General features: G+C 47.0%; 1 protein-coding gene across 2 annotated transcripts in view; it reads right to left on the bottom strand.

The window, feature by feature from the left end:
* Positions 1–1,317: 1,317 nt before the first annotated feature.
* Positions 1,318–11,010, bottom strand: part of Dnai3 (dynein axonemal intermediate chain 3) — a 55,174-nt gene continuing 45,481 nt past the window's right edge. For both annotated transcript variants that reach the window (XM_060392571.1, XM_060392570.1), the window contains 5 exons: positions 9,279–9,409; positions 6,705–6,909; positions 5,222–5,313; positions 3,219–3,341; positions 1,318–1,608 (listed from right to left, as the gene is read on the bottom strand). In XM_060392571.1, the coding sequence (XP_060248554.1) occupies positions 1,471–1,608; positions 3,219–3,341; positions 5,222–5,313; positions 6,705–6,909; positions 9,279–9,409 (689 nt within the window). In that variant the 3' untranslated portion in view covers positions 1,318–1,470. The remainder of the gene's footprint in view (positions 1,609–3,218; positions 3,342–5,221; positions 5,314–6,704; positions 6,910–9,278; positions 9,410–11,010) is intronic.

Here is an 11,010-nt window from a genome sequence, read left to right as displayed (position 1 = left end):
TGTCCTAAACTATAAACTCAACTCGCAAATGGTACCAGATGCATGGCTTCAACACGACTGGATGAAATCCTCACAGAGCTCAGTCTTGGGTATGGGCACCCTGGTGGGAAAGTGCCCATCTCTGTCTGACTTCAAAGTCTCCTTTCCCTGTTAACCTGACTTCTACACTGTGGTTCCATTCTCTGTCTTCTCCTTCCCATGCCGTGAGGCTCTCAGTTCTATCTTCACACAGTGTTTTACATCTAGGGCCTTCTCATCTTTCACCTTCAACTATTACCATGGCTTCTAAGAGGATTCCTGGCCAGGAGATTCCATTCTAGTCCATTTCTTACAGAGAAGGATTGTGTCACCTTCCTGATTAGCCCTTCTGCTACATCCCCACAACAGAAACCACGCTCCTTGGGCAGGGTGAGAAGAACTTCATGGTGAGGCTCCCTGTTTCCCTTTTGCACTGCACTCTTCTGCACTAGTTAAATGGGTACAGTATTCCTCACATTATAGAAGAGAGCTTCTACACCTTCACCAACGTTGTAGTCGTTTGAACGAGAATGGCTCCCATAGGCTCTTTTGTTTGAATAACCAGGTCCCTAAGTGGTGGAACTGTTTGTGAAGGGTTAGAAGGTGTGGCTCTGTGGGGGGAAGTATGCTACCTTACAGTTGTGTCTTAAGAGGTGAGCTCTCAGTCACTGCTCCAGTGCCATGGTCCCTCCATGGTGCTCATGGACTCTAACCCTCTGAAACGGTGAGCCCCAAATTAAACACACTCTTTTAATAAGTGGCCTTGGGCATGGCATTCTATCACAGCAATAGAAAAGGCACAATGCAGCCATAACAAGGGTGCATTTTCAATGCCCTTCATCAGGTAAAGAAGGTCTTCCTTGTAGCTGCTAAGAAGGTGTTCCTATCCTGAATGTTGTGTTTTAGCAAGTGTTTCCTGTACCTGTCACGATTACAATTTCTCTGTCTGGTCAATCTCTGTTTTCCACTGTTAAGTCAATCTTCTTTTCCTGTATAAATCTGCACAGATCTTCAGGAGTTGACCTTTTGAAAAGAAACTTCTGGATTCAGTTGGTGAGAACTGTGTTTAGAGCACCATCTTGGGGAAAGCTTTCCTTTGGCAGAGGTGACCAAAAGCAATGTGATGGGAAGAAACTATGTTTGATTTCTGCTTCTCCCTGGGATTAGGGGTTTCTGCATGACCAGGATTGGGGAGCAGCAGTGTGATACCACTATAGGAAAATATAGATGTCCTTATTCAAAAAGTCTGCACTTTGCACACAGTTCAATAATTCAGAATGAGACTGAAATAAATCTGCCAGGGTTTAATTGCTTTAATACTAATGAGATGAAAACCCACGCTTACAAATATCTGGCCAGTTTGCTATCTCACCTTACATAAAACACAGTCAATAAGGAGGGAGGGAAGTCCGCCAGAGTCCCCAGGAACCACCTGCGAGAATCTCGGCCACCTCAGATCCAGGTCGACACCTTCTCTGTGTCCTTGGACAGGCCAAGGCTGAAGAGGATGCTCTTCTCAAGGTCCAGGTAGTTCTCGAACTCCAGCCTCAGCTCCGCCTCCATCACCTCTCTTGTCTTCTGATAGACTTTCTAGGTGGGAATAAGCAAGAAGCTCCATAAGCCACAGGCAGCTTGAGAGGAATCCAAAGAGGAATGAGGAGGAGCTGACCTGGGTGCTGTCTAGCGCGGTCTTGTGCCTGGGTAGGAGGACAGATGGACAGGACAACAGTGTGATGTGCTAGAGGAGTGGGGAAAAGCCTGCCCTTCATGGCTTTTCTGTAGACTAGTGGTTCTCAACCTTCCTAACACTGCAACCCTTTAACACAACTCTTTGTTGTGTGGTGACTCCCAGCCATAAAGTTATTTTTGTTACTACTTTATAACTAATTTTGCTGTGGTATGAGTCATGATGTAAATATCTGTGTTTTCTGAGGGTCTTAAGTGACCCCTGTGAAAGGGTCATTCTATATTCCCCTCTCCCGATCCCTACAGCCCAGATGGACAGTTAATTCCTTGGGATTGCTGCATACTTTGTCTCCATCAAGGGCAGCTTTTGAAACGAGCCCTCTGCTGTGATTGTGAGCTCGTGTCTATCAGTGAGTGACCCGTGCAGAAGCTATTGGTGCTTTTCCTGGAGAACCGGGCTCTCACTTGGAAAGTTACTTTGGAGGATGATATGTGCCTGGCTGTGAAGAGCCCACAGGTGGGGTCAGTTAGAAAACTAGTGACAAAGAAGCAAAGGAGGAGACAAGCCAGCAGGAAACAGAAATACGAACCGGAGCAACTCAGGTGAGAATGCAAGAACAATTTACAGAGTTCTAGTACATGACAGAAAACCAACAGACAGACAGAGTCGGAGAAACCAGAGAGTGAGGCCTGCAGAACATCAAGTTCCTGTGTTGGCTGAGTGTGAGCTGTAAGTTACCCGCTTCTCTGTATGAGGGCTCACAGCATTGCCCGCACCTCTCCCTCACATCTGTTCACTGCTAAAGTTAGTGTGGCCACCGTCTGAGGGCAGGTGATCACATTATTTAGCCTAAAGCCTTCCAGCCATCTCCAGAGGTAGCTGTTCACACTTGACAGCTGTTGGTGTTCCCATTTCCCAGATAGGTCAACCAAAGTTCAGCAGAGACGGGAGCCTTGCTCCAGATCCATGCGATTTCACTCCACATCTTGGCTTCCATATTTGGTCCTTTTTGTATGGCCCCTTTCAAAGCATCATTCACCAGGCATGAAAACTCCATGTAGCAAATGTGTTCATCTGTGAATATTTGCATCTACATTCAAGGACTTTGGAATTATAGTGAATCAGAGAAAGATGACTTGGACAGGATCTCGCTGTGTGACAGGGCTGGTAAGATGGCTCAGTGGGTACGGTGCCCGCTGCCAAGCCTGATGACCTGTGTTCCTTCCCTGGGACTTAGAGATAGAAGGAGAACATTGACCACTCATGAATTACTCCATATGTGAGCTGTATAGAGCCTTGCCACCTGGAATACACCTATGTGCAATAAACAGACAACAGTGGCATAGGATCTCACTACTTGGGTAGCAGGCAGCTCTCACCCACAGTGATCTAGGAAATCAAAGAAATGCTTCTTGATGCCCACAGCATAAGGCCATGGAGCGTGCAGATGAGCCCAGAGACACTTCCCCCTGGTGGGCGAGGAAGGCAACCCTCTTTCTGAAATCTCACTCACGGCTTTCTTCCTCGCCAGCTCTAGGGCCATGTCGGTCTTTTCCTGCTCACGGATAGTCTTGCGCTGCTGGACGTACTCCAGATGCTTGACTTCTCTTTCAAAGTAGTAGTTCACACTCGATACCTGTCAGAAACAAAGCCAGCCATGAGCCCACCCCACAGGGACACAAGTGGTCTTTACAAGGCCTAGTGAGAGTGCCTGCTGCTCTGTGGTTGGGATTTTCCCACCTCGTCTCCCAGCTCTAGCGGATCTCAACCTCAGAACGGCTTTCCTAACCGAGAGGCAGAAAAATCATGATCGAATGCCTCATTTCCTTTAGACTAGAGGCTCTCAGCCTTCCTGAGACCCTTGAATACAGTTACTCATGCTGCGACCATGAAGTTATTTTCACTGTTGCTTCCTAACTGTAATTTTGCTCCTGTTATGAATCGCTGTCTCAGTTAGGGTTTGGGCTTCTGTTGCAGTAGAGAGACCCTATGACCACTGCAACTCTTACAAGGAAAAACATCTGGTTGGGCTGGCTTACAGTGTAAAGGTTAGCCCACTGTCATCATGCTGGGAAACATGGTGGCACGCAGGCAGATGTGTAGTGAGAGAACGAGCTGACAGCTCTTGGCCCACAGGCAGCAGGGAAAGAGACTGAGCCCACACTAGGCCTCCAAGCCCACTCCCCACAGCGACGTGCTTCCTCCAACAAGACCACACCTCCTCACAGCGCCGCGGCAGAGGGATCAAGCATTGAAACATCTGAGGGTATGGGGGCTGTTCCTGTCCAAACCCCAACAATCGAAATGTAAACGTTTTGAAGATAGAGGTTTGCCAAAGGGGTCGTGACCCACAGGTTAGGTGAATACAGTCTGAAGGTTGGGCCTGCAGGCCAGAGACACGAACTCTTCTGTGTTTACATTTAGGTCCCTGTGACTTGCAGGCTCCTAGAAAAGGAACGCTTACAGTTGGAAGGAGAGGGCTACAGAACCCCATAGTTTTTATAGTAGAAATATTTAGGAGCTTGCTTTCCCCCTCTCTTTCCTCTTACTCAGGAGACTGAGGTTGCATATCCTCAGCTGAACTTGGTAAACGCAGATGAAGAGACTGTGTTTCTGCCTGTGAGTCAGGCATTTAATGCCTGAGCCATCTCTCTGGCCCTCTGTGGCAACTTTAAAGGGACTAGAAGCAATGCTGAATTCTAGATCCCTGGAGGGCTTGGTGTGCAGGCGTATGGACATTAGCAGAGAATCCATCAGAGATGACCTGGGGAAGGCAATCCGGGCAAGCCGGCTTCCTGTCAGACCTGGACTGGTGATAGGACTCATAATAAGTAGATTGCAATCTATATATTTAGTATTAGCTGCATATATACTTATAGTTTTTTTTAATTGAGCCTTTTATACCCTCATTCTCAGCATTGTTTAGAACACTTGGAGGGGGGTACAGGGTTGGAGGGGGCAAAGGATTGCCGGTTGAAATGCAGGGCAAGCAATATGCTGAGGTTGGGGAGGGTGTTGGAGAGACGTGTAAATGCATCAGCAGAGTATTCGAGGGGGATATCACTGACAGGACAGATCTAAACTCAACTTGAAAATGATGACCCTCTACGTCAGCTGTCCTTCCAGCCTGCGCTTTGTCCCATCCTGTGTTTGGTTATTTGTCTTAGCATCAAACTACTTAATTCATATGATAAAAACGTACTCTTTTGTCATTTACAACATGTAAGCCTCTCATTCTCTTGTAAAACAAAAGTGCCAGCATTTTAAACACACTTTTAAGTTATTGCCCCAAAAGGCTGGCAAGATGCTTTGGCAGGTCAGGCTACTGTTGCCAAGTTTGAAGATCTGAGTTCAATCACTGGTAACCAGTGGTAACAGAATCAACTCCTCAAAGACGCACTTTGACTTCCATCAGTGTGCCATCGCATTCACCCACCCCAACACCAATAAATAAGTTTAAATTTAAAAATAAGAAATGCCTCAGAAACAAACTTGCAAAGCCAAAACGTTACTAACCTCGTTAAAGGAAGGATGACTTAATGTCCAAGGAATTTCTAAGATATGCAGTGTCCCGTAATAGTCAGCTATGGCTATAAACTGCTGCTTAGCTGAAAGATTAAAAAAAAATTGGGGGGAAATTCAACAAACAGAAAGTCATCTGAAGAGGTGAAACTCAAAACCTGTTTTATTTTGTGGTTTCCCGGAGGACCTGCTGTGGTTGCTTCGCTCCTGGCAACTATCGGATGCTCATGACTGAATGGTATAAACACGGACAAGTCACTTTTTCCGGCTGATGAGATGAAAGTTAAACTCCGAGTCTTTGTCAGCCTCCCACCCCCTCAAGCCTCACTCTCCCTATGTCTATATGAGGAGAGAGGCTGACAGCCCCTCTTCTCCGTGGTCTTCAGGAAGCAGGGATGGCACACGGGAAGGTTCTGACCCAAGCACCACGGCACAGACACAGCACTGTGTACATGAGGTTCCCTGACACAGCCCCAACCACACTTTTCCCATGACAAAAATGCTGCTAAAAAAAAAAAGGAAGTGTGAGAATGTTCATTCTCCATGGCTTCCTGATGTTTCCCTCCTCTCGTTTTCAGGAGGTCTGGCTCAAACCGCTGAATCCTATACCCAGAACCTGCAGGTGCAAAGCCAGTGTTTTGTACCAGAGATAGGATAGCATACTTTGGTTGTGCCTCTTGCCTGAAGGGAAAACAGATGGAGACATTCTAGAGATTCTGAAGCTGAGTCTCCAGGTGGGGTGTTTCTAAGAAAGAAATCACAGAGACAATCTTATGTCTATAGACTTGGAAACAAGGGGACCATCTTCCAGCAAAGACATATATATTGGAGTTACACGGGAAATAATAATTGTTCCAAACAGGAAAAAACAAACAAACAAAAAACAAAGGAAATGAATTAGTTCTCTACAGAGACATCCTTGAATTTATGCTTGTTTGGTAGTCTATTGCTATTGATTCATATTTAACCCAGGGACTGAGGCTTCAATAGGTATATAACCCTAGAGAACTGCGTGATCCTGTGAAGAGAGTTGCTTGATGTGGCCCCATGGGAGAATCACTACAGAACATTAAAAATTCTGAGAAAGAAATAGAGTTCAACATTTCTGGAAGAGAAGTGGACAGAAAACAGCAGCAAAGGTTTAGGACCACCCTGCCAGGTTAAGACAGGTTGGCCGCTTTCCGCTCCTTGGTTCGAGATGGGCCTCAGCCTGGCCTCAGAAGTCTGAGGATTGCTGCGGATGAGCTCAGACAGAGGGACACTTGGGGCCTCCAGAGTTTGGGAGCAAGAGTGAAGGAAAGGTTGGGAATATTGTTGGAGAAGCAAAGGGAATAGTGGAGACAGAAGAGAGAGAAGGACACAAAGGGGGCAGGAGGAGGGAAGAAAGGACGGGTAGGAGGGAAATGAGGGAGGTTTTTCAGGCGAGTGCCAGAGTGTTCCTGGTGCAGCCAAACACTGTGGATTAGAGTGAACATACAGGAAAAGGTCCAGGGTTTGATGTAGGTGATCATGGTGATGCAGATATTCTGGGACTGGGTTGGCTCGTGAGTTTTCTCCAGGAGGTCCCAGATATCGACATATCCATCCTCTCGGCCGATGTAGAAGACGCCAGGCCTTGTCAGTGACCAGTGCCCTGCCGTGTACCTTTTTGGTGCACAGCATGTTTGAAGAAGCGGTCCAGTCTAAATACAAGTTTAAAAGACACATTGAAAGATTTTTTTGTCTCTTGTGACCTAAGGGAAATTCACAATGACTTTTTTTTTTTTTTTTTTTTAGTACAGCTTAACCAACAATAATTACTTAACCATAAGTTATCTCACGGGAAAGTCTTACTTTCTTTTGCTGTAGGGTTTTGTTTTTATTTTTTTAAAATGACACACACACACAGACAGAGAGAGAGACTTCCACATGCTACATGCAGAAGTGAGTCATGTAGACGTGAGAGGGGGAGGAGCTGGCGCTTTCTTTCCCCATTTACAGGTTCTGGGGGATCAAACATAGTTTATAAGGCTTACACAGTTTTACTCACTGAGCCATCTCGCCTGCAGTGCTGTGGGATTTACACAGGACAAGTTATTTTATCTCCCATTTATCTTTTAAATAACCTCTTTTTTTTTTTTTTTTTTTTTTTTTGGTTTGTTTTAGTTGCTTTCTAGGAAAGATTGAACCTTTCGGTTCAGCACCAGATAGTCCTGATAACCCTGGCCTTATTATTTCTATGAGGGTCTGTCCACAGTAGGTACAGGAGAACAGGGTAAGGAAATTCCTCCTCTTCATCTGCCTCCGGAGATCTGCTACTCATGGCAACAGCACCGCCCTCCAAGGGAAGCACAGGAAAAGTCTCTTGTAATGGTTTGAATACGTGCCCCCGACAGGCTCATGTGCTGAACGCTTGGTTCCCAGCTGGTGACACTATTTTGGGATGTTCTGGAAACTTCAGCTGTTGGGGGAGGGAGGAGGTCACGCCTTTGAAGGTTACACTGGGCCTGGGGCTGGCCCCACTTCCTGTCCATCTTGAGCTACACAGCCTCTCTGCCTGCTGCTGCTTCCAGGACGCCGTGTTTCAGCTTGGGACCAGAACCACGCAGCAGTCGCCCAGAGCACACCTTCCCTCCCTGAAGTCATCACTGACGTGCTTTTGTCACAGCTATGTAAAAGTCACCGAGGCGGCAGTGAGCCCCAGCCGCGTGCCGGAAGTCGGCAGCGCAGCCTGAGGACACCGTATGTAACTCAGGTGGCTGTGGATATGTTTGGAAGAGAAACTTCAGCCTGCCAAAGCATAAGGAAATCATCTTTTTTTTCCACTTCCGCCATGAGATGATTTGCTAACTTTGGGGAGTTGCTACAGAGAATAAAATTTAGGAAATGCTCTCTCTCACTGAGGTCCGTCTACCCATGGGAGCCGTCCAAATGCCCCTTCTGTCTTCACTGACAAAAGCAAAGGCCTGGCGTTGCCTTCTACAACCCGTACGTAGGCAACCTTGTGAGGGAAGAAGGAGCCCAAGCCTGGCTGCTGACCCCCAACTCATGCCTCCATGCCCTTTGTGCCCGTTTTCTCTTTGCCTCTAGTCTCTGGGGGATCCTGGCTCTTGGTTCCTGCCAGTCTTCTAGAAATCATGCTAGTTTTCTTTCTGCGGACCACAAAACTTCCTCATTGGAAAAATAAATAACAAGAAAACAAAACCTACAGAGCAAATTGTTAGAAAGTTTGTTGATGGAGATTTAAATAGCTTTCTGTTTTATTCAGTGGCACCCTGTGTATAAATGTTGACACATTTCTTTTAAAAATTATTTGTACAAATTAAGGATCCAAAGGCAGTGTTATTTGGTGAAAGAATATGTATATTTCAGTTGTGACACACACATTCTCTCTGCCTCCTTCTCTCTCCTGCCCTCCAGTTTTTTCACAAGCTCATATATCTCTCACCAAAGGGGCATAGTAATTTAGGTTTCCCTCAGAAAAGAACTGGTTTGCCCTGCTCCCGCTTTACTGGATTTACTATTTTTTTTTTCCAGTATTTTTGTTTGTTAGGCTTGGCAGCCTGGCTCCTATCTGGCAGGACTGGACTTAATCCTGACCAAATCTCACTGGTGCTCACATGTGCCCGTGCTCTGCCGACCCTGGGCCCTTGCTCTACAAAGGCCAATGTCCTAAATCTGCCAACACGTTCCTGGTGCAGAAGAAAAGTGGACAGGCCCAGCGAGCCCTGGGCTTCATCTGGTCACTAGAGTCCACCTTCCAGTTCTCAAGGAGTCAAAATTCAAGTCAGATGATGAACTGGCCACGGTAGATGTTTCCAAGAAAAAAAACATGGCTAGGTTTCAGAGAACAAGGGCCTTGCTGTGTTGTTTACTTCCTCTCTGGAAAGAAAGGCTCATCGTGGTCCTATTTTCAAAGGCTCCCACTGGTTCTGCTGACAAGCTGGAGCCAGACCATCTGTTCTCATTTCTCTATGAAGTGCCCTGGAGGCACGATATCCTGGGACATGGTTCCTATTGTCCTCCCCGACCACAAAGACACTCCCACCCACTCAGTTCAGGCAGGACTTACCATGACTTCTTCCTTCCAGATGGCCACGTTCCACCCCCCAACAGTGAGGATGATGTCGTTGTAGAAAGGCGACCTCTGAATAGTGTGGACGGCGCCGTCGTGGACAGTGTAGAGGTTCACGGGTTTCTTGGCTGTGGAAGTAAACAAGGCCAGGATTGGGTGCACCATCTGTCATAGAAACGTGTCCCCAGGGTCGCTTTTCAGGCCCTGGGCCACACCATGTGCCCCTTAGTTCACCTGTTCATTACTCCAGTCTGGGAGTTACTAATATTTGTGGGTTGCCTGTATGAGCAAAGGTCTCCATGTAGACAATGGCTAGCTAGTAACCCAGTGTGGCCCTGCTCTCAAGTGGCTCACAATCTAGTAGAAAGGAAAGATACCCAGGAAACAAATGCCTCAGTAAATAATTGAAACCCACCCATGTGCAAGACCAACGACAAACCATTACAAGCAATAGTGGTGAGGATCACTTCTAGCTTAGACTAAATGGTCTGGGAAACGAATTATTTAGGTCTTAGATGTTTCCAAGTAGTTGAATTTGGGAAGTTTCTGGTATGGAGGAGCAGTGCAGACAGACAGACACACACACCGAAATCCTGGGAAGAGGACTAGCAGGTGCCTTTGTCCCCCATGGAAGCTGGAAGTACAGGCATGAGATGGGAGATGGCTGGGATCTGGAAGGGTTAGACTCTGCAGGGCCCTGCAGGAAAAGAGTCCAGACCAAGGCCATAGAGCGATGTCTTTCTACGAGTCTAGTTCAAACCCACTGATGTTTCCCAAAGCACACTGGCTATTATGGGAAGAATGAGTTAGAGGAAGGTGGGATCAAGGTGGGGACCCCAGTGAGGACTCCTGTTAATCTGAGAGAGAGAGAGAGAGAGAGAGAGAGAGAGAGAGAGAGAGAGAGAGAGAGAGGTGACTTGAATTAAGATGCAGGGAGAACACATTTGTTCACAAGAATAAACCCTCTTGAGGTGGGAGCTGTTTTGTTGTTGTTTTGCATTAACAGCAGGTTACAGGATGGGGATAGCTTGGCCAGGCAGAGTGAGCAAGATATGGGGACAAGATATGGGGACAGCTTGGCTAGGCAGAGTGAGCAAGACGAAGTGCTAAGAACAGCCTGGTTTCTGGCACGAGCAACGGGCTTGATGTAGTTCCCTTTACTGCAGCTAAGAAAGGTAAAGTTCACATGTGGAGACCAGAGCTCTCCAGGGCCTCTGCTCCAGGCCCCAGGGTTTTCCTGCCTCTCTGTTCTCTGCACAGAGCACACTGGGATGAGAGCTTGGGTTTTCCTTCTATCTACCAGGGTTGGCTGCTGAGCTGAATGCTCTTCATTCTTTGCTCCAGACTCCAGGGATGGCCATGACAATAAATGCTGGTGGGGCTTAGGATGCGACATCTCACTGCTCTACCCTAAAACTGCCAACTTATTCTGTATCTCATCTTAATGCTCTGTGAGGGCTGAACTGCCACCCATCCAAACACCGATGGGATATTAAGGAGAAAGAGCCTTCCTTACGCTTTGTAAGAAAATGATAAAGGAGGGTTTTGAAAGGCTGTTTGTCCACTTGCAGCAGAAGAAAGGCGGGAGCGGCCATGAGTGAATGGCTGAACAAAATGGTGTGTAGATGTGCAGATGGAATGCTATTCAGCCTGGGCTGCCCCAGTGGTTACACACGCTGGCTGCTCTTCCAAGTTTGGTTCCCAGCTTTGGGATAGATCAGAAAAACTG

The sequence above is a fragment of the Meriones unguiculatus genome, chromosome 10, assembly GCF_030254825.1.
Source record: "Meriones unguiculatus strain TT.TT164.6M chromosome 10, Bangor_MerUng_6.1, whole genome shotgun sequence".
In the NCBI taxonomy this organism is placed as follows: domain Eukaryota; kingdom Metazoa; phylum Chordata; class Mammalia; order Rodentia; family Muridae; genus Meriones; species Meriones unguiculatus.
Note: the sequence above shows the minus strand (reverse complement) of the source record. Positions and strands in the feature narration are given on the sequence as shown.